The sequence below is a fragment of the Geotrypetes seraphini genome, chromosome 11 (genome assembly GCF_902459505.1).
Source record: "Geotrypetes seraphini chromosome 11, aGeoSer1.1, whole genome shotgun sequence".
NCBI lineage: Eukaryota > Metazoa > Chordata > Amphibia > Gymnophiona > Dermophiidae > Geotrypetes > Geotrypetes seraphini.
In genome coordinates, this window is record NC_047094.1 from 28314679 (window position 1) to 28339053 (window position 24375).

Sequence of the window (24375 nt, forward strand, 5' to 3'; positions counted from 1 at the left end):
GAGGCTCCTGGCTATTTAAATCACCTGACCGGGGCTAACCAGAGATTTTCAGTGGCACTCAACTGGATAGTGCTGCAAAAAATGCCTAATTATCATTCACTATCTCCTCCTCTCCCTAAGAGATCCCATGTGCCTGTCCCATGCTTTCTTGAATTCAGACATAGTCTTTGGCTCCACCACCTCTACCGGGAGAGTATTTCCTTAGATTACTCCTGAGCCTATCACCTCTTAACTTCATCCTACGCCCTCTCATTCCAGAGCTTCCTTTCAAATGAAAGAGACTCGACTCATGCGCATTTACATTACATAGGTATTTAAACGTCTCTATCATATCTCCCCTCTCCCGCCTTTCCTCTGGTATACAAGGTTGAGATCTTTAAGCCTGTCCCCATACACCTTATGATGTAGACCACACACCATTTTAGTAGCCTTCCTCTTGACCAATTCCATCCTGTTCATATCTTTTTGAAGGTGCGTGCTCCAGAATTGTACATCATATTCTAAATGAGGTCTCACCAGGGGCATCAATATATCCTACTGGCCATTCATCTCCCTATTCACCCCAGCATCCTCCTATCTTTCGCCATTGCCTTTTCAAGCTGGTTGGCCACCTTAAGATCATCACATACTATCACACCCAAGTCCCATTCCTCTTTCGTGCACAACAAAAATTCTTCACCCACTAAACTGTACCGTTCCCTCGGGTTTTTTGCAGCCCAAATTCACGGCCTAGAATTTCTTAGCATTAAATCTTAGCTGCCAAACTTCAGACCATTCTTCTAGGTCCATTCTCATGTTGCTCACACCATCAAGAAGAGTCTACTCTATCGCAGATGTTCTTATAGAATAGAATCTCACTGCGTCACAACAGAGCAGACAAGCAAGAAAAAAAAAAAAGAACTCCATCACTCAGAATCTTTCAGACTCAAAATGGAGAACAAGAGCTTGTGACTTTGGGATTGTGTTCATCGTGTGAAGCAGAGGACCCCACAGCCAGATGGGTTTGCAAGATGCCCACAAGGCATATGTATGAGAGAAATTTGAGTACACTGAGTCGCCAATGTTTTTTTTTTCAATTCATTTATTCAAATTTTCTTTACCATTCTCCCAAAAGACTCAGAACGGTTTACAGGAGTTTATTCAGGTACTCAAGCATTTTTCCCAGTCTGTCCTGGCAGGCTCACAATCTATCTAATGTACCTGGGGCAATGGGGGGGATTAAGTGACTTGCCAGGGTCACAAGGAGCAGTGTGGGTTTGAACCCACAACCTCAGGGTGCTCTTTTGATGGCGCACTGTGCCACTCTAGAAATCAAAATGTAGTAAAAGTGAACCAAGTATAGGACAATCAAGCCATTATGACATCACTGATGAGGTTAGCTCTTAGGCATTGGTGGAATGAGGCATTATGATGTCACAATACTAGCTCTGGTTATTGGAGGCTGAAACTTTTCACACTATCTATTTATTCCATTTTCTATACCATTCTCCCAGGGGAGCTCAGAATGGTTTACATTAGGTACTCAAGCCTTTTCCCCTGTCTGTCCAGGTGAGCTCACACTCTATCTAATGTACCTGGGACAATGGGGGATTAAGTGACTTGCTCAAGGTCACAAGGAGCAGCATAGGTTTGAACCCACAACCTCAGGGTGCTGAGGCTGTAGCTTTAACCATCGCACCACACTCTCCCCTAATATGCAAACATCTCGCATGCGTATGAATTGTGAATATTATTGTAATCCCAACCGGCTGTAAGCTCACCAGGACTGGTTTGAGAAGCTGTGGTGAAAAAGGATCTACAATACAAACCCTGTCCGTGGACGTAACCCTCTGACTTTCACACTGTCCGTAACTGATAGAGAAAAAAGGGCTATTGCAAATCATTCACCCCTCCCCCCCCTCTTTTACAAAACCGGGCAAGAGGTTCTTTGCATTGGCCAGCACACTGAATACTCTGTGCTGCTCCGATGTTCATAGAACTCTACGACCGTCGGCGCAGAGCATTCAGCGCACCGGCCGGCACTAAAAATCTCTTGCGCATTTTTGTAAAAGGGAGAGTTAAAGAGTAAGAAGATGTATGACGGCCTCCTAGCAACGCAGGCAGCGAAACTGGACCCCTTAATCTCCAATTTGCTGTCAACAACTATCGACTTTAAATCATTCCGAAAGGAAATCAAAACCCTACTTTTCAAAAAAACTATACAACCTCCCAACCGAAACTAACAAGCAACCAAGCCTAAACCCTTCTCCTAAATTGTAATTTCCGGCATCTATTATGTAAGCATCATCCAATTATAACTTCCTAGAAAACCCCAGCTATCCCCCTCTTATCTATGCCTGATCTGTATACATCCCCTGAATTGTAACTTCCTGGATATGTCCAGCTGTCTTACACTGTAATCCGCTTAGAACTGCAAGGTAAAGGCGGAATATAAGTCACTAATGTAATGTAATGTAAAAGATGTAACATGGGGCTAATAGACCCTCCTGTTTTACTACGGTGCGCTATGCGTTTTAGCGCACGCCAACCGCTAACACGTCCATAAACTAGCACGCACGCATTAGCGCAGCTTTGTAAAAGGAGCCCAAAGGCTTTATCAATTCCACCACTTGCATTATTGCACAAATAAGCACAAAGAAAAGCGACAGTAAAGCTAATTCAGAGTGAATATATTGTATTGTATATGGGGGGCTGGCAACAAAGTTGTCCAATTTCCCTAGAGACTTGCTGTAATCATCTGCTCCAAACGCAGGACAATTTCCTGAGGATAATTTCATGCACATAATATTTTAAACAAAAACTTTCAAGCCCAATTAACTCTACAAAATACTCACCATTTTTATAAATCCATTTATCAGACCTGCCAGCGTTCTTTTTTCATCTTCAAGAGTCAGTGCACTGTAACGATGCATTTATACATAATCACCATTAACAAACATTGACAGTGCATTCATGACAATACAGCTCAGTGAGCAACACGGTGTCCTCATTTTCTTGGCTTTATAAATCCTATTTTTGGTCTGGCAATGTGCTCCCACTTCCAACTCAATGAGAACCAACAGCAGCCTAGCGACTTCTCTATTTTTATCATTTCCACCCTAAATCAGCTATTGCAGTCAGAATCCTCGAACAAAGGCCCCAGATTGCAGTTGGCACACCTTCCGCCGGCGTGTCTGGAATACAAGCATCCTAAATCCTGTCAGTAATTCATCATTGGGCAATGACTGGAGATGCTTCCGCAGCATCCGCAGCCCTGACTGACCCAGGAAATGGAACACCATTTTTCCCATTTCCCTGTGCAGCAGCATTTCCATCCCACTTCCCTATGCAGCAGCAACAGCATTTTCCTCCTATCCCCCACCCTTTCCTGTGCAGAAGCAGCAGCGGTATTTCCCTTCCCCTCCAGGTTCCTGTGTAGCAGTAGCAACATTTTCCACCCCCCCCCTTTCCCTTCTCTTACCGCGATTTGGCCTGCTCCATTCGGCCCCTTCCCCTTATTTTACTGCGTTGTCCTGCTCGATCTGGACTGCTCCTGACCCTCCCATCCGACCCTCCCACCGCCAACAAACCTCCCGGCTCCAGCCGCGTAGGCAGCACTTTAAACACGCTGCTTCGCGGCCTTCTACTGCTGATTTCCTCTCCCGCGTCTGTCTCCGATGACATCATCAGAGACGCGGCAGAGGAAATCAGCAGTAGAAGGGCGCGAAGCAGCGTGTTTAAAGAGCTGCCTACGCGGCTGGAGCCGGGAGGTTTGTGGAGGGTCAACGGGCGGAGCGGGGCTGTTCTCCACCACTCAGTTGCTGCCACTGGAATGCAAAGAGGGCCGCGAGTGTGGGGCAGTTGTAGGCGCGCATGCGCACTTCTTCCAGCCACAGACATACGGCATATGCAAGTAGAAGTGCGCATGCGCGGCTTAGGGTTTTATTATAGAGATTCGGCACACAGAAAGTTACAGTGTATGATACAAGTTATCTTTGTGTAACACATACTGGTTCTGGTACCAGTATACATCTCTTTGCAGTCTATCGGTCAAGGATAGGGGTTTAGGTGAAGAGGTATATTTTTATTGCTTTTCTAAAGCTGAGGAGTCCTTCAAGGGATCTGATCTGCAGGGGCAGTCGCAGTGACTCGGTATGAAGTGGGAGCAGCACCGTCGCTTTGAGGTGTAGTTCATCCTGGGAGCGCAGGGACCGGTTCGGCAAATACCTAATATGAGACCTAGGCTTATTTATCCAGGATTTTGAGGTTTCAATTCTTGTGCCTTCCAGATATTTTGGTCATCATTAGCGGCAGCCTCTCAGTATCTGTCTCCAGCAAATATTTTTGTGTATTTCGGTTACCCCTGAATTTGCAGCTCCGTTTTAGGGTGTTTTTTTTCTAACTGAAAATAGATTTACCATCTGCTAACACATGACTCACTCTGAATATCTGGCAAAAATATTCAATTTACATTGTTTCAAAGAGTGCAAGACATTTGATTTTGATTATTTCTTAAAGCCTGGACAATTCATAGTAACTGTTCACATATTACAGACATGAACTAATTCAATGCTGGTGTGTCTCATTTTCTTCTATGGAGATTGGTTCAGCATTAGAACAGCACATTTAGGCCCTCGAGCTGAAGGACATCCCTACACCACACAACACAGCCTCTATCAGCATGTCACTGTGACACCTGGATTAATGTTCTTGCTCTCATTAGAGCTGCGGTGAGACTTTCAGAAAGGTGATGTCCCATTACCTAAAGATGGAACAGGATGGTTGCCATTTCCTTCCCTCCAATATTCGTCAAGAACTACATGTTCCAAGAATGCGATCTTGTTCCGGTACTGACCACAGTAAGTCTTGTCTAGCCTCTAAAATCTTATGGGACCAGTGTAGTTCAACTGAGGGTACCGTATTTTTCGCTCCGTAAGACATACTTTTTTCCCCCCAAAAGTGGGTGGAAATGTCTGTGCGTCTTATGGAGAAAATATTGCATCACAGACTGTGATGTGCAGTGTTCCTCCTAGGTGAGCGCCCGGCTCTCTGCCAGGGAAACGTATACCTTTTTTTTTTTTTTGCCTTTTTAAATCTTGGTGGTCCAGCGGTGTTATCGGCAGGAGTGAGATTTCCGTGCTCCTGCCCCTTGCTGAGTCCCTCCCTCACTGGATGGCTGCCTCAGATCTTGCGAGAACTGATGGCACCATTCAGGGAGAAGCACGGGCCCGGGCTGAAGCGCGAAAAGCTCGCTCCTGCCTTGTGCACCATTGGCTGCGAGATCTGAGGAAGCCGTCCAGTGAGGGAGGGACTCAGCACGGAAAGCTCGCTCCTGCCGATGCACCGCTGGACCACCAGGATTTTAAAAAGTACTGGGGGGAGGTGTAAAAAATTGTTAGTCGGTTGGGACGGATCCCTCCTGTCCTACCACTAGACCACCAGAGGGGGAACAGGGTGCAGAGCCTGGCAAGGAGTGTGGGGTTGGATGCAGAGCGCAGAGCCTAGAAAACTAGAAGAGTGCTTGACCCCAAGTCTCTCCTCATTTGTTAATGACAGTGATGATGGTTCTTAATACTGCTGTTGACTTTACATGGTTGAAATATTATTCTGCTATATTTTCTTAATGGTTCAGAATATTTTTTTCCCTTGTTTTCCTCCTCTAAACTTAGGTGCGTTTTATGGTGCGAAAATAACGGGTAATAATTTCTTCAACAGTATAGACTGCCTCACCCATTCTACAGTGCATGGGAATTTGAACTTACTTTACAGAATCATGCATGGTCTTGCAAACGTGCAAAAGTGCGTTCAGGATGACCGGGTCCTTTGTTAGCTCTTGTTGATGTCTAATAAAGGCAAGCAAACATTTATGAAAAGACATTTTTAGAATGGCCGAGGACCATAGATAAGTCCCAAGAACAGCAATAACTTAGAAAAAAAAATACAAGTAGCTATTTGAGTTTACATATTCTCCGTTGATTAGAGTCAGATGTTCTGAACAAGCTATAACGTAGAAATAATGAAGTATTTTTAACATAGGACTCCTTTTGCTAAGGTGCGCTAGGGATTTAACGTGCGGAATAGCGCAAGCTACATTGCCATGCGCTAGACCTTAACGCCAGCATTGAGCTGGCGTTAGTTCTAGAAGCATAGAGCGAGAATGACACGGAGACAAATTTGGCCCCGTCCCTGCAGGAACTCAATTTCCCCATCTTGTCCCCATTAATTTTGTCGCTGCCCCTGCCCCATTCCTGCAAGCTCTGCCTTAACCACACAAGCCTCGAACACTTATTTTAAAGTGTTTGAGGCTTGTGCAGATGAGGACGGAGCTTAGGCATTGGTGGAATGAGGCATTATGACATCACAATCTGAGCCTTAGAATGTTGCTACTTATGATTTTAAAGTGTTTGAGGCTTGTGCAAATGAGGACAGAGCTTAGGCATTGGTGGAATGAGGCATTATGACATCACAATCTGAGCCTTAGAATGTTGCTACTTATGATTTTAAAGTGTTTGAGGCTTGTGCAGATGAGGACGGAGCTTAGGCATTGGTGGAATGAGGCATTATGACATCACAATCTGAGCCTTAGAATGTTGCTACTTATGATTTTAAAGTGTTTGAGGCTTGTGCAGATGAGGACGGAGCTTAGGCATTGGTGGAATGAGGCATTATGACATCACAATCTGAGCCTTAGAATGTTGCTACTTATGATTTTAAAGTGTTTGAGGCTTGTGCAAATGAGGACAGAGCTTGCAGGAATTGGGCAGGGACAGGAAACAAACTCACCAGGATGGGACGGGAAAATGAGTTCCCGCAGGGACAGGGAAAAATTTGTACCCGTATCATTCTCTAATGCAGAACAAACCAGAAGGTAACACAGCAAGACACATTACAAAACAAGGTGCCTAGAGTGGGAAGACACATAAGTATGTATGTTACACCTATTTTACAAAGGCAACATGTGCACCTATGAGCCTCCATAAAATAGGCTCACTCACACCTGCTGGAGACAGAGAGAAGACTGATGGAATAAGGGGGAGTCACTTATGTATTGTTTCAAAGTTTTGTCTCAGTCTCCACCTGCTGGTCTTGATGAGATATATACCCCATCTGTAAGATCTATAGCTATACCTGTCTGGAGAGTTGCTAAAGAATAATCCTTTTTTTGAGGGGGAAAAAAACATTTTTATGCAAGAATCCTTCACGGACTTAACTCTGTTTTTCTGGAAAAGTCATGCTGAATCACAAGATCATCACACTTACTTAATAAAAGCTTCCAAAATGCACTTGCAAACCTCTACTCTGACACTTTCTTTCTGGAACATGTCCAAAAAGGGAAGGAATTTCTCCTGAAATGAAAGATTTCATTAACATTACTGTTGGATTTCCCTCAGCAGGCATATTGAGGTACAATGAAAGGAGTATACTTCCAGTTGGCATAGACACCATATTAAATTAAACACCAGAGCTTAACTTTATATACAATCAGCATTGTTATCCATATAATTACCGACAAATTAAAAAAGAAGCAGCACAAAATGGGATACAGAAAACGAACGCTTAAAAACAAAGAGTAAACATACCACTGAGAAAAGAACCGAGAAGTCGTGAAAATGAGCAATCACTTTTCCAATTATTGACTGAAGCTGAAAACCAAAACAGAAATTTGTTAGACAAGAGAGACACACACAGAGTCTTGTGTAACAACAGGCACTCTGCACATCTGGATATGTACCACAAATGTTTGCTGATGATTGAATTCAGGCCTTACCTGTGGGTAAGCCTCTTCAAAGGCCCGGTCCGGAGTCATGTGCTTGATGACATCAGCCAGAACTGTATTAACCTCGCGTTTCTATGGGGACAAATGTTAAACTTATCAGACACTGAGCAGACATTTTACATTTATTCCAAAGCTGTATTTAACAGTTAGGCACACTCAAAGGATTTAAGTAGGTAAAACGAGCTTTTCCTCGCAAGCTATTTTAAAATAATTTTTCCCTTCTATTTAGGTAACTTTCTTCATATAAATTGTGTGTGCGTACAAAATTACCTGGACAAAAGGGTGTCAGGTCAAAAGCGCGCCGGGACAAAGGCGCGCCCAGACAATTGAGCGCAGCGCGCGCCGCCGCGCCACTCTAAATTACTGTTTTTAGTGCTCCGACGGGGGGCCGTGGGGGGAAACCCCCCCACTTTACTTAATAGACATCGCGCCGCGTTGTGGGGGGTTGTAACCCCCCACATTTTACTGAAAACTCCATTTTTTCCCTGTTTTTAGGGAAAAAGTTCAGTTTACAGTAAACCCCCCAAACCCCCCATAACGCCGGCGCGATGTCTATTAAGTAAACTGGGGGGGGTTCCCCAACAAAACCCCCCGTTGGAGCCCCTAAAAACTGTAATTTAGAGTGGCGTGGCGGTGCACACTGCGCTCAATTGTCAGCGCGCGCTTTTGTCTTTCGCGCCGTTGTCTATGAACCGGACAAAAGTTTGGGGGAGGGGGTAGAACTGGAAGGCAGGCAAGAGCAGGCTAAAATATTTATCCAGACAGTGCCACAATGAGCACTGTCCTGATAAATTTGTGTAGACTAAAGATTCATAGATTTAAATAAGAATTTGATGTAATACATTTTTCTCTTTTCTCTCATTTTTGGACAACTGTTTATCAATCGATACTGGCAGTCAAACAAGCTTTAGTATTTCCCCTGAAGAAGCCCATTGGTGTGAAACAGATTTGGCCTCTGTCGGGTTTAAAAGATAAGTTCTTGTTGATAGCTCAATCATGCCAGATTTAACGTTCTTTGTTACATTTTGATGGTTGCCAGCTCTTCATTTTCCATTTATACATGAGAGAAATTGGAATCTGAATTTAAAATATTTATAAATACAATAATATATTGAAAAAGTATTTAAAAACATATTAAATTATTCAATGAATCTCTACAGAGGTTTTGATCGATGATGATACCCTAACCCCAAATTGGTGTCCTTCTATTGATTGGATCCCAGGGTTTTATTTAAGACCTTTTCCCTCTGTTTTGATAATTGGAGTGCTTTACATCTATTATGTCAATTTAAAATATTTATCCAGACAGTGCCACAATGAGCACTGTCCTGATAAATATGTGTAGACAAAAGATGCATAGAGATAACTAGCTTAAACTCACTTGGAAAACTTCGTTGAAAATTATAAATACAAGACGACAATTTATTTTTTCAGTTACTGCACCACAGACTTGGAATGCCCTTCCTATATTTTTAAGGGAAGAACAGGAATTCAGAAAATTTAAAAGTAACTTTAAAACATTTATTTTCAAGGATGCCTTTGAAAACTAATTTTAATATCCTACAACCCCATTAAATTATATCTTGTTATGTTTTGTTATTTTGTATTTTCCCTTAATGTTTTCTCTTTACTTTAAAGATTTGTATTTCATTCCTCCTTACCTAATGTTATGAGTATATTAAATTGATTGTAATTCTGTACTTTTTTAAGTATTTTTTATTTATTGTATTGTCACCCAACAAATGTAATTTTAAACTGTACATCGCTTAGAAGTATGATTAAGCGATCAATCAAAAAACCTATTAAACTTGAAGTACCATCTACTGAATATCAGGTTAAAAATTATCAAAATAAGTTACCTGTTTGTTAGATTCTGAATATTGCCTTCATTATTTATTAGATTTACCAGACACTATTTCACGATTGATTTATCTTCCATCCAGTTGAATATCACCCAACATTTTACAGTTTTTAGATCTTTGTCCTAAAAGCTGGGTTAACCCTCACCTGGCCAGTCTCAGCAATATGGTAAGATTAAAAAGGCACCCCTTGAAAGACACGCTGGAATTCGCGGACGTCTTGAGATAAGTTCCGTTTTAAATGGACTCATAAATTGTGCATCGTTGGGAACTTTTCTCTTGCCTATTATGAAGCATGGCTTCAGTGATTGATAGCTTTCATAATAATTTTTGATACATATATCTTTTTATATTTTCACTCTTCACACCTGGACTTAGATTATATAATTATATTAAAAAATTGAATTAATGTTGGGAACCTTTTTGGACCACTTTGATGCCCAGGGTGTTTAATTATTTCTGTTCTAGGGATTGTGCATTGACTTCTGTTTTTTGGGAGGGGGGTGGATGGGTGGGTAGCAGCATACCTTGGTGAAATATGATAAGAATTTTGGATCTCATTTTTGTGCCTTGAACACTGTGGTATTCTGTATTGGTTTGGTTCTATTTGAAATTTAATAAAATATATTCTTAAAAAAAAAAAAAAAATTGGATTTAAAAAAAAAAAAAAATCACACTCGGTTTAGCATTGAATGATGTCTGTGGGGAGACCCGGCAGTACACTGTAGGGTGTGCATATATTGTGGATCACCCCAGGTGAATCTCCTAGATATTAATGGAGATTCCCACAGACTGACCTGCTACCCAAGTAAACTAACATTTAGACATTTATTTATTTAGATTTTTATCCCATTCTCCCAGAAGCTCAGAACAGGTTACAAGTAGACATTCACAATCGTTTGAAAACAGACTAGTCATGACAACAAATAGGTTACAGTAGACAATGACGGAGCTTATTCTAGAGACCAGACTGGTCATAGCAAAGAGTACTAGGAGAAGTATATTGAGGAGGCAGTTTTATAATGGCCCAATTGGCAGAAGAGGAAGGTCTTTACTGCTTTGCCGAAGGTCATTAGTGAGTATAGCGACCTGATCTGTGTAGGTAGTCGGTTCCATAGCTGAGGTAGGAAATGGCTGTAGGATCTTTTGTACGTCGTACTCATTACATCATGTACATGATACAGTGTGTCCAGGGAGCCGAGTGTAAAAAATCTTTAGAGATATCGGAGCTTGTCTTTTTCTGCATCATACTAGATTAAAAAGGAACCTTATTGCTCTAATGGATTGCATTACAAGAAAAAATAGAGAAATGTAGGACAATACTTGTCAATCTTTTGCAGCTGCGACCCAGTGAGGATGGCCAAATAAAATTACCACTCCCCATTCAGCGGTATCTTGAATAGCCAGTTTTCATTCGTTTTCAGACCTCAGCGGTGTTGCTGAATGTAATAGAAGTTTCAACACCAAAGTCGTCATTGGTCTTATTTATATTTTAAAGTGCTCAACAGTGCAATTTTATTGTTATAAATAATCTTTAAAAAAAAACGCAGCTTAGGGGTTTAAACTTCCGACATAAAACTATGTTTTGCCATTGGCTGTATCAAGGAATTCCCCTATAAAGCAATAAAACACTTTAAAATATAAATAAGACCAATGATGACTTTGGTGTTTATAGTCTGCATGTATTGAAACTTTTATTACACGCAACACCGCTGAGGTCTGAAAACTGGCTATTCATGGTACTGCTCACAAGAGTGTCCTCATTTTGAAGAGATAGACACAATAGTGATTGCACGATAGAGCACAAATAAGATGGTGGAATCCTGCATAGACACATGGAAACCTCAGCAGAGAGCCAACTTCAACTATAAGTTAAGTGCGCCGTTTACCATTCTAAGATAAGATTTAAGTAAGAAAGTGGTGAGATGGCTCTGATTTGGAGAATATTATAATCATCTGAAGGGACTCATGGGCGCAATGATGGTCTCTCTATAACAGGGGTATCAAAGTCCCTCCTCGAGGGCTGCAATCCAGTCGGGTTTTCAGGAATTCCCCAATGAATATGCATGAGATCTATTTGCATGCACTGCTTTCATTATATGCTAATAGATCTCATGCATATTCATTGGGGTAATCCTGAAAACCCGATTGGATTACGGCCCTCGAGGAGGAACTTTGACACCCCTGGTCTAGTGCAACTCCCTCTCCCCCCCAAGGGGTCTCAAAGTACTTCCTTGAGGGCTGCAATCCAGTCAGGTTTTTCAGGATTTCCCCAATGAATATGCATGAGATCTATTTGCATGCCCTGCTTTCTTTGTATGCTAATAGATCTCATGCATATTCATTGCGGAAATCCTGAAAACCCGACTGGATTACGGCCCTCGAGGAGGGACTTTGACACCCCTGGTCTAGTGCAACTCCCTCTCCCCCCAAGGGGTCTCAAAGTATCTCCTTGAGAGCTGCAATCCAGTCAGGTTTTTCAGGATTTCCCCAATGAATATGCATGAGATCTATTTGCATGCCCTGCTTTCTTTGTATGTTAATAGATCTCATGCATATTCATTGCAGAAATCCTGAAAACCCGACTGGATTGCAGCCCTCGAGGAGGGACTTTGACACCCCTGGTCTAGTGCAACTCCCTCTCCCCCCCAAGGGGTCTCAAAGTACCTCCTTGAGGGCTGCAATCCAGTCAGGTTTTTCAGGATTTCCCCAATGAATATGCATGAGATCTATTTGCATGCCCTGCTTTCTTTGTATGCTAATAGATCTCATGTATATTCATTGCAGAAATCCTGAAAACCCGACTGGATTGCAGCCCTCGAGGAGGGACTTTGACACCCCTGCTCTATAACCTCACTGTAACTTCTATGCAGGAGACTGGGTACTGAGCACTCATACACAAATGTTTATATTTATTTAGAAGAAAAAAAAGAATAAATAACAGCAGTTAATTCAGAAAACTTTTCTGATTAAAAGCTGTTTGACTAGTGTTTAAAGTTTATAATAACCTCCTTAAAGGTGTCAGAGTAACACATAGACCACTCTCCCCATACAAACCCAAACCCCCCACATTTCCTTCCCCAGAAAGAGCAGCACCAGCTTGAAACTGGGAATCTGTTCTGCCACAGCCACTAGATATAAGGGAAACCTCCTGGTCACAGTTGGGGGAATAAGGGAAAAGATCTTGGCTGGAGGAACTGTATAACAACTATTAGACTTTAGCCTCTAAGATAGCATTCAGGATCATCGGGATGTGAATTAACGGCCCAATTGTCTCAGGAAGAAAACTAACAAAGGCTCAATCTGGTGTTATTTTTCCATGAATAATACACCTTGCAAAGTTGAATGCAAGATGCATCACCGATTTGCAAAATAAAGATGCATTCTGAATGCATTTGCATGCTCTGCTATTTCATTATGTAGCTTCATTGCCTTTAACTTGCGTTATGGTAAAATAACATGCATTAAATGGGAAAAATAGTGTGTTATTCCCTTAATGCAAGTTGGTAAATATCCCCTTCGTTCCATGACAAAAGAGAGAATAAGACAATGAACTAGGCCCCTTATTTTATCTTTTACGAACCAGAGTGCAGAAACTATTTTGAAACAAACAGAAGTTTGTTACACTGCTGTTAGAATTTGGATAATTTTATATTTTTCATTCAAAGAATACCATTTTTTAGAAGTGTTTAGCTACAGAGAACCCCTGCAGAGCACAACCAGCTTACCAAAATAAAGCAATTTGATTTCATGCTCTCCTGTTTTTTAAAAGAAAGGATAGTGTAGCTGGTTTTAAGAAAGGTTTGGACAATTTCCTGGAGGAAAAGTCCATAGTCTGTTATTGAGAAAGACATGGGGGAAGCCACAGCTTTCCCTGGATCGGTAGGATGGAACGTTGCTACTCTTTTGGTTTTTGCCAGATACTAGAGACCAGGATTGGCCACCGTGAGAACAGGCTACTGGGCTTGATGGACCAGTATGGCTATTCTTATGTTCTTACGTGAGCCAAGTATAGGACAATCAAGCCATTGTAACAACACTGATGAGGTTGGCTCTGAGGTACTATGGAATGAGGCATTATGACATCACATTTTCAGAACTGGAATGTTGCTCTCAATGGGGTTCCGGAATCTTGTTATTCTTGGAGATGCTGGAATGTTGCTACTCTTTGGGATTTGGCCAGCTATTAGTGACCTGGATTGGCCACCGTGAGAACGGGCTACTGGGCTTAATGGACCATTGGTCTGACCCAGTAAAGCTATTCTTATGTTATTTGCCATCATCACAAAAAGACAGGTTTCCTCACATCCAAAGGAAAGCACGTACCGTGAAGTGCCTGCATGTATATTCCACCCACTTTTCTGCGCAGTTAATGTAATCCTAAAAATCAAAATACACATAGCATTGTTTAAAAAGCAGAGGACCTCGACAAATTATCATGTTACAAATCTTACACAGATGATATTTAGTCCCCACCCCAGCACTCTTCCTCAGTCTCCCTCCTACTTGTACACTTCTGGTCATTCATTTCTCTGCTGCTCAGCTTCCCCATTACCTCCCTTCAAGAATGGAGTTAAATGTTTTGGTAGCTTTTGAATAGTGTGTGTAAAATACTCAAATCCCCTGCGGTGTCCACATGCAAAATAGCAAGAACAGATAGAACCAGCAACCAAAAAGGTAGAACCTGGGATATTATCCTGCCCAAAGACAACTTTCCAGGCTACACCAAATGGAAATTTGAGATGTTAGGTGTTGATGACACTGGAAGATGATGTACTATAGGGGAGAGTGTGGTGAAGTGGTTAAAGCTACAGCCTCAGCACCCTGGGGTTGTGGGTTCAAACCCACGCTGCTCCTTGGGACTCTGGGCAAGTCACTTAATCCCCCCATTGCCCCAGGTACATTAGCTAGATTGTGAACCCGCTGGGACAGACAGGGTAAAAATGCTTAAGTACCTGAATAAATTCATGTAAACCGTTCTGAGCTCTCCTGGGAGAACGGTATAGAAAATTGAATAAATCAAAAAATAAAATAAAATAAAATACTACAGGTTTTCCAAAACCTATCCTGGTGGCCCCACAGCTGGTTGAAGAGTCCTCAGAACAGGTCTGGAAAGCCCTGACATAGGGCTCCTTTTACAAAGGCGCGCTAGTGGATTTAGCGCGAGCTAAAATGCCACGCGCGCTAGCCGCTACCGCCTCCTTTGAAGCAGGCGGTAATTTTTCAGCTAGCGTGCGCTAAAAACGCTAGCGCACCTTAATAAAAGGAGCCCATAGTTTAAAAAGATAAGTCTTGGTGTCACAGAAACATGATAAATGCTTCTACTTGAGATAACAATCGATCTTAAACTAATGAAAAAATACTCAAAAAATTCTAGAAAGTGCGGGTTGTGTGGTGCTGAATACTGTATCAGAAAGGAACAGATAGTTCCATGCTCTGTATCTGTTTGAAGGTTCTCAGTGGGTTATTACCCAGTTATCTCATGGATCATTTTATATTTGCCAATAGAAAACATCTACGTGATCTTCGGCTCTTTGATTTTCCTTCTGTAAAAAGATGTGTATAAATGCTTCTTTAGTAAGATCTTAGCGCATCAGGCAGCATTAAGGGATAAACAAGGTTTTATTCAAATTTGATTTGATCGCTTATCCATTTTCTAAGCGAGTTTACAATATAAAAAAAAGAAAAGAAAAAACAGAGTATGAACATAATAAAAATGCCATTAACAATACCATTAACACATACAGAAAGAAAACAATTACAGAGAAACATCAAGTAATACTTGGCATATTAAAAGGGGATAAATGAGTCAGACAGGTAGGAGACAAAAGGAAATAGGGTTAGAAATACAATTTGGACAGGAACGAAAGCCAAATAAGGAAAAAAACAAAAGGAAAGGGCTCGTTGCTGCTTGATTCCTTAAGGGAGTTAAAAGGATACTGTAAATTTTAAATCAAACATTAAAAGCTTCTTTAAATAAATGACTCTTGAGCAGGCTTTTGAAACGTTCAAGATTAGCTTCTTCTCTTCCGAGAACTGGTAGGGTATTGCAAAGTTGTGGGGCTACGACTGAGAAAATGTCGTGCCTTTTGGTTCCTATTATACGAAGGAAGGGGACTGACAGCAATTTACAATTAGACAATCTAAGACTTTGGGGTGCTTCCTATGGGATAAGATATTTATCAATAAATTGGGGCATCTATCTCTACTTCTTATTTGGCATTTAGAAAATTTATGAAGACTGATCTATTTGGTAAATATTTTAATTAATTAATTGTGTTTATACCGTGTATACTTGTATTTTAATTTTTGTTAACCACACAGAACCACGAGGCAGCTACGGTATATAAGAAGTTATATTACGTTAAAATGTTATCAACACTCTTGATGTATGATTTTAATGTTTCATTCTGCAACCTCGAATTGCTCAGAATATGAATTCAAAATAAAAAACTCACAAATGTTCCTTTAACATAGATAGATGAACATAGAATATCCATCAGATCCACCTCACGCGCCACGACCCCTTACCTGTGGGTTCTTCAGTTTGGTGATAACCTTCCATGCTTCGTTGAGTATCTGAAGTCTGTCATTTTCAGGCGGGTCAGCCAAGGCCAGGTTTATTCCCAAAGAACGGAAGAGAAGATGCTGAAGCAACATCAGATCAGAATTACAGATAAAAGAGTGTCACTGTCTGAAAGTAACACTTCAATGAAAGCAAACTCAGCCATCCGTAACACTAAAATTACAGCAGAGCACTGACAGATCATTAACTTATCAGCGAGTTTCTTCCATCACACTTTGGTGCAAGAAGATAACCCTTTAGAGGCTCAGCAGATAACACTCTGGGAAGGGGGAAGGCGAGGAATATCTCAGTAGCCAACTCAATGGACCACACTGAAAATAATGTTCGAAACCATTTCTACAGGAAAGACATTGTTTACATTACATTACATTAGTGATTTCTATTCCGCCATTACCTTGCGGTTCAAGGTGGATTACAAAAGATGTTTTCATTATCAAATTATAAAACAAATGATCTAAATTATATTATTTGATATATATTATATTTGAATATAAGTTTTGGGAGGGTGGGGTGGGATATAATCTTTTTCTTGAGAAATTGTAGAGCTTCAGGTGATGTTGTATATTAAATGATGATTTTATTGTACACTAAAAAACAAAAAAAGATGTCTGGTAATTTCCAGAGGAGATAAAGGGCTCCTTTTACTAAGCTGTGCTAGACGCTAATGCCTCCATTGAGCTGGCGTTAGTTTTTGGCACTTAGCACAGGGTTAGTGCGCTCAGCAATGTAGCGCGTGCTAAAAACGCTAGGGCAGCTTAGTAAAAGGAGCCCAAAGAGTAGAGCAGGTTGCTCCGGGGAATTGGGAAGGTTCCTGTGGTATTAGTTCGTTTATACACAAAAATTAACTGTTGGAAAACTGCCAACCTTGCACGTAAATAAAAGCATGTTCACCCTCTCCGAGGCGGAGAGAAGAGAGGGCAGTCTCTAAAGTTAAAATGGGATTGATTCCGTATAAACGTAAGGAAGTTCTTCTTCACCCAGAGAGTGGTGGAAAACTGGAACGCTCTTCCGGAGGCTGTTATAGGGGAAAACACCCTCCAGGGATTCAAATAGGGGAAAACACCCTCCAGGGACTCAAGACAAAGTTAGACAAGTTCCTGCTGAGCCAGAACATACCGCAGGTAGGGCTAGTCTCAGTTAGGGCACTGGTCTTTGACCTAAGGGTACCGCGGGAGCGGATTGCTGGGCATGATGGACCACTGGTCTGACCAGCAGCGGCAATTCTTATGTTCTTATGTTGTACAATATGCGTAGGGAGTGGGAATTGCATCAATGTGGGTTTGCTTTTTCAGAAGTACCGTGTTTCCCCGAAAATAAGAGCGTGTCATATTAATTTTGGATCCAAAAAATGCATTATTTTTTTTTCATGTGCAACAATCTCTCTTCCTTTCCTCCACCCCAATTATCTGAAGTACAGTTTATAGAAGAGCGCTTAGGCATAGCCATTTGTGCCAATGGAAACGTAGTGCAAATTCTCACGCCTAAAGTTAGACACGGATGCCTCTTATTCTATAATTCTGAGTGCCAATGTAAGGAACACGCAGATCTGCCCATGACCCTCCCATTTCCGTGTCACCTTTTGGCGCCGCATAAAACTTAGGCGTGGATCCTGCGCTTAAGCTTGCACACATAAATGTAAATTAAATCCAATGAACGCTGATAATCACTCACCTTAGGGAATCCTGACTCATCGCACTCCTTAATCATGCCAATAAACTCCATCGATCTTGCAGCGATAAACTCAGCTCGGAATGCAGACATGACCGAGTTCAAAAGCAAAGCACTGAAAGAACATCACAGTACGTGAGCAGAGATGGACTATGAAACTGATTTATTGGTGACCCGTCAAATGCGCGAAGGATAATTGCGGGGACAAATGCGCGCACCGAATGAGAGGTGACCCAACAATTGCACCCCGACAGGATACTACTGTCTTTGAGGGTTACGCAGTAACCCTCTTTTTTGAGGGAGATGGGGGGGACCCCCCCCCACACACACACACACTACATTTAAAACATTCACTTCCTATCTAGTGTTAGGGTTACATCATGATTATGGGAACCCTTTTACTGGATATCTAGAAGGCCTTGATTTGCTCAGACTCCTCAGTCCCCGTCCCTTGGGAGGGACTTGAGGCATCTCAAGCCCCTCCCAAGGGACGGGGCCTGAGGAGTCTGAGCAAATCAGGGCCTTCTAGATATCCTTGACGGGCCGCACTTGTCATGTGCGCAATTGAAGGGGAGCATTTGTAGGAGCACAATTGTCCTTCACGGATTTGTCAGTGTACTGAACGGAAGTTTAAATCAATCCCACCTTTAAAGGAATGGTACTCCATTTCTATACAATTAAAAAGTCACCCACTAACTACTGGCCTCCTCTCTCCCGCCACAAACTGAAATAATAACACAGCACAGTAAAGCAGTGGTCCCCAACCCTGTCCTGGAGGACCACCAGCCAGTTGGGTTTTCAGAATGGCCCTAATGAATTTGCATGGGGCAGATCTGCATTCCTAATCATCTTCATGACATTCAAATCTCTTTCATGCATATTCATTAGGGGCCTTCCTGAAAACCTGATTGGATTGTGGTCCTCCAGGACAGGGTTGGGGACCACTGTAGTAGAGGACAGAGAAAACCCACAATGGCCATTCGGTCTGCTCAGTTATTCCTGTCCACGCTATGTCTGTGACCACCAGCAGGATTTCAGGTCTTCGCCAGGTCAATTCCTTCCTCTTTTGCTCTCTGCCATCCTGACTCCTGACTAAATAGGCATAGAAAGTTCTACACTCACCCCTGCCACTTCCATATATCATCTACTGGTAGAAACAAAAACAATAAAGTCCCAATTATCTGACATAAGCAGGATTGACAGGTGGTTAGATAACTGAAAATGGCAGATGAGAGATTTTGTGCACTGATGTGGTGCAGTGTTTCAGGGTACCACTGCCACACTTGGCACATCCAATCCAACCTCCCCCCCCCCCAACCAAGACCCCCTCCATTTTGGTCACTAGTCTGCAAAAAGCAGACATGTTTATTTGAAATTTGCATCATAAGCAAAATACTCAGTATAAATAAAAGCCACATAAAGCAAGAACCTCATTGCTGTCAGCTTGCAAAAGAAATGGACTTTTTACTTTTAAAACTAGAAATCGGCTTTTCCTTACTATGACCGGGATAGCCATGCAAATGATTACTCACAATTGGAAGAATTGGGATCACCTTAGTTTTCCTTTTTGGTGGGCGAGCTTATATTTAACTTATAAATATGAGAAAATGAACGCTGACATGCTGGGGCATAATAATATATTCAAATTAGTTTGGTGTCCATTGACGTCTTTTGTAGATTTGCTATAGTTGTCCTTTATCTTTATTTTCTCTTGTTTTTCACCCACACATCCGGGGGAGTGGAAGCGGGAGAGGGGTATATCTTTTGTTTTGGTATTATTCCTGATAGTAATGATGGATGGGGGAGGGAATTTTTATCTTTTGTATAGATACTGATTAAGTATATGTGCTTGGTTGATTATCATTATTTGTTTATACATTGTATTGCACTTTTTGTTAGCATTAAAAACTAAATAAAGTTTAAATTTTTTTTAAAAAAAACTAGAAACTGCCAGAACTCAAGAGATTGTGAAACTAACGAGAAAAATCAGATGTTTTACAAGGTGCATTTTATTGGTTATTACCGGGCGGAGTTTTCCTCTTTTGATATAAGTACACACATTATACACACACAGAGCATACTTCTCCCTCCTTATTCGCAGTTTCCGCAATCGCAGTTTTGATTATTCACGGTTTTTAGCTTGCTGGCTCCTCCCCCCCCAAATTACATCAGCTTGCATAGAGAAATTGCTGATTCCAAGCGTTTACAGAGAAAATCGCCGATTCCCAGCACTTTCTTCACCGTGTTTTGCCTCTCCTTCAGGAACAGGCCAGGTCTCCCACCATGTTATTCGCAGTTTCACCATATTCACGATGGTTTTTAATAGAAAACAGTGAATAACATATAAAAAAGTTATTCGCGGGTCTGTTAATCCCCTATCACTGCGAATACGGAGGAAGGGAGAAAATATTGGGTCTCTATCGTGCCTGGTCAGTGGATTCCACAGTGCAAAACTTACTTGTTTCCCAGCTTCCTACACCTCTCCATCATCTCCGTAAGCAGAACCTGCAAGAGCACATCACCTGGATTATTGCCTGCTCTACCATACACAAAAAAGCCCAGTACCATCACTGGAGCTGATCAGCAGTATTCATCTGCTGCATTTCAATATCAGCTTGTAACAACAAACTTTTAATGATTTTGACTGGAGTTGCCATCTAACATATTACTAATAACTGGAAAGATCACAGTGGGCTTAATTTTAATTTTTGGTGGAACTCAGTTTGTCACATATATAGAATGGAAAGATCAATAGCGGTACAGAATGGAAATTATAAAAATTTTATTAAAATATGGGAGCCATTAACATCTTTCTGTCATGATTAATTGCCATTTTTCTATTAATTACACACCATTCAGTATTGGTTGGGGGGTGGGATTCAAATTATATGATCTTATAATAAATAGAGTGTTTTGAGGGAGGGTGGGATGAAGGTTACATTTTTTAATTATAAGATATAATGATAAGATGTTCAAGTGCTCAAGCTAAATGTGTTTATTATATAATATATGTACACTTGAAAGTTTTAAAATGAATAAAGAATTAAAAAAAAAAATACTTTTTATTGCTGTTTAATTGATTTGAAGGCAGATGCTTTCCCTACATTGGTTTCAGGTTTATTTAAAATTTGATTATATCGCTTATAATACTTCTAAGCGATGTACACTTATTATAAAATAAGAACACATATCAAACCATACAAGGACCAACATGATATGACAGGGAAAGGGATTGAACTACAATCATTATAGTAAAGAAAGCAGTCTAGGGAAGCACATCAAGGGTTGACAGGGGGAATCTCTGAGGTCTCCTGAGTTGTATACTTCTTTTAAAAAAAGTATCATACATGTGATACTTAAGTGTGAAAAGCGATCGAGCTTTTGGTCTTCTCTAAGATGAGAGGGTAGAGTATTCCATTGCTGCGGAGCGTAAATTGTGAATATTTCGTTTCTTCGAGTATTAATGACTTTTAGGGAGGGAATTACAAATAAATTGTGATCTGCAGATCATAAAGTTCTCAATAGTGTATATGGTATTAAGAGCTTATCTAGAAATGCTGGTAAGTTTGATTGTCGTATTTTAAAACAGAGGAAAATTATTTTACAAGTAATCCGATGGGATATTGGCAACCGTGGGCATTCTGTAGAAGGGGCATCACCTTACAATTTAAAAGGAATATTTGGTCTATGGCAAAGTGGTTCACAGCTCAGTACACTTGTGGTCACTGGCGTAGTAAGAGGGGTGGGGGGGGGGGGGAGTCTGCCACAGGCACGGTCTTTGTAAAGGGCACAGATACCCATCCTCCTGCCTGTCCCCCCTCGCAGCATGCGTGCACCACTTCCCTTGTACCTCATTTTTCCTGCGCAAGCAGCATTGCGATCTTGCTGCCCGCATTGGTGTCGCCTCTCTCTGACATCACTTCCGGCCACCCACGCCTAGGAAGTGACGTCAGAGGGATAGCCGACGCGGGCAGCAAGTTCGTGCCGTTATTCTCACCTGGAAAATTAAAAAAGGTACAGGGGAAAGGGGCACGCACGTGGTGCAGGGGGGTGTGTGTGGATGAGGGGTACCACCCACCCCCGGGCGCCACTTACCCTCGATATGCCACTGCTTGTGGGGTATTTTAAAACAATGAGGGGGCATCAGAAAAGCAGGTCTACAGAAGGACTTCTCCAGCCCTTCTCCACAGTAGATGATGATTGTAGCCAATCAGAAAATGACACTTTTTTTTTTTCCAATATCTGTACTGTGAATGATTATGATTTGCGTTTAGCTCAAACACCTGACCAAAACATTTCTGGGGATAAGATTCTGACTCTACACCGAACTCTGGAAACAGTAGCGAACTGGATGGAAGACCACAAACTGAAACTCAACCCAGACAAAACAAAATTCATCCTCCTCAAAAATAACAAAGCCCCAACTATTACCAACATAGAAATCAACTCGATCAATTACCCCATTCAAACCACCCTAAAACTACTAGGCATGACAATAGACAGATGCTGCACCATGCAACCGCAAATAAACAAAACAATACAGAAATCTTTCACCGTTATGAGAAACCTAAGGTAAGTACGCAAATTCTTCGAAAGAGCACAATTCCAGCTCATAGTACAATCCCTTATCCTGGGTATACTGGATTATTGCAACATCCTCTACCTCTCCTGCAACAATGATCAAACAACTGCAAACAGTTCAAAATACAGCACTAAGCCTCATCTACTTCTTAAGGAAACACGACCACATTACTGAAGCATTCATGAAATCACACTGGCTCCCAATCCAGGAAAGAATACTATTCAAATTCTACTGCACACTATTTAAAACCATAAACAGAGACAGCCCAACATATCTGAACAACCGACTCATCTATAATACCTCAACCAGACAGAAAAACTCACACCCCATTCACACACCCGCCAATCAAAGAAGTTAAATGGAAAAAACTCTACGACGGCCTCCTAGCCACTCAAGCAGCAAAATTAGATAACCAAATCTCCAATCTACTGATAACAACCACAGACTACAAGTTATTCAGAAAAGAAATAAAGACCATCTCTTCAAGAAATCCCTGATTAAGTCTTAATATCACGAATACCTCCTATCTTCTTCCTAACTCTCTGAAAATACCCACCCTATTCTCTACCTTCACTACTCATGACCACTGATCTCTTCTTGTAACAGACCAACCATAAATCTTTTGTAATCCACCTTGAACCACAAGGTTATGGTGGAATAGAAATGTCTAATGTAATGTAATTTCCATAAAGCATATGCCGAAAAGGTCCTTGAACCACTTTGCTTCTGCTATCTTCAGGTGTTCTGCCATGGATATACAGTACACCCCCGCGAATTCACGGACTCGGTAATTTGCGGGTTTTTCCGTGCTAGCGTTACTGCTCTCTCCCCCTGTGGTCCACCATTGCTTCCTGGTCTCCTTCCCGGGCCGCCGGACGCGATCCGCCAGCTCTCCTTCAGATACCCTCTTCCTTCACCGCCCATCTCATGTCCCACCTTGCCGGAAACATGAAGCAACCTTGAAAGATGGCAGGACCCCAGAGAAGGGAATGATGCGGGTGATCTCAGGATGAGAAAGTACTGTACAATATTTGCAGTTTTTCAAAATTCGCAGGGACTCCAGGAACGTAACCCCCGTGAATTTCAGGGGAATACTGTACTACTTTTGGGGACACGTATTGATAAACTATTCATTTTTGAAACCCTACAGATGTGTCACTCTTTGATTTGTCTCCCAGCAGCCTGGAAAATTAGGCTGTATGGTAACAAAAACTCTAAATATAGACCTGTATTCGTTAATTTACTGAACAAGGACCCTAAATGAAAAGCACATTAATCGCACAAAGCATTGACTGCTGAACAAGTAACTGACGTTTCCAATGAATTTTGGTAGCTAAAAACAGAGGACTCTGAGCCTCAAACCTCGAGATGTTTTCTGACAGAATCCACTGCTTACCTCAGGAGCACGATAAGCAATACACTGCAAGATCCAATCAATAGCAGGTGAGTACAAGGTCAGGTAAAGTGGGATCTCCACCTTCTGAGCAACCAGCTGGTTCTGCACCATATCCCCATGAACCTGCCAACAGAAAAGTAGGTCAGTATCTTTTCCAGAGGTGCAGCTTGCAATGGTACAAAAGTCTTGATACTTTACAGTCTAGCAATGCACAGTGCAGAGCAGCTTAAAACAAAGTCCAATACAAGGCAACAGCGGTGGATGGAGACAGACAAACAGGATGGCAATAGTCACATTTAAATGCCTTTATTCCAGAAACCAATGGATGACATTACAAAGGACTCGACACGACTCGTGTTTTGGTCCCTGAAGCCTGCATCAGGAGTCCAATGCTATGCTGGTTTCACAAACTTATGTTGTGTCTGAACATAAAATGAAGTCCTTAACAACTGGAAATATGGATTTGTAATACATCCAAATGCCGACACATACACAGCAAACGCTCAGTAGTGCTCACAATGGTACAAA

At 41.6% G+C, this 24375-nt stretch overlaps 1 protein-coding gene across 4 annotated transcripts in view; it reads right to left on the reverse strand.

Moving 5' to 3' along the window:
* Nucleotides 1-24375, reverse strand: part of VPS35L (VPS35 endosomal protein sorting factor like) — a 153196-nt gene that overhangs the window by 52587 nt on the left and 76234 nt on the right. For all 4 annotated transcript variants that reach the window (XM_033962939.1, XM_033962941.1, XM_033962940.1 and 1 more), the window contains exons 14-23: nt 23848-23970; nt 20328-20374; nt 17873-17984; nt 16147-16263; nt 13942-13995; nt 7748-7828; nt 7560-7622; nt 7240-7325; nt 5742-5822; nt 2835-2898 (exon numbers count right to left, since the gene is read on the reverse strand). In XM_033962939.1, the coding sequence (XP_033818830.1) occupies nt 2835-2898; nt 5742-5822; nt 7240-7325; nt 7560-7622; nt 7748-7828; nt 13942-13995; nt 16147-16263; nt 17873-17984; nt 20328-20374; nt 23848-23970 (828 nt within the window). The remainder of the gene's footprint in view (nt 1-2834; nt 2899-5741; nt 5823-7239; nt 7326-7559; nt 7623-7747; nt 7829-13941; nt 13996-16146; nt 16264-17872; nt 17985-20327; nt 20375-23847; nt 23971-24375) is intronic.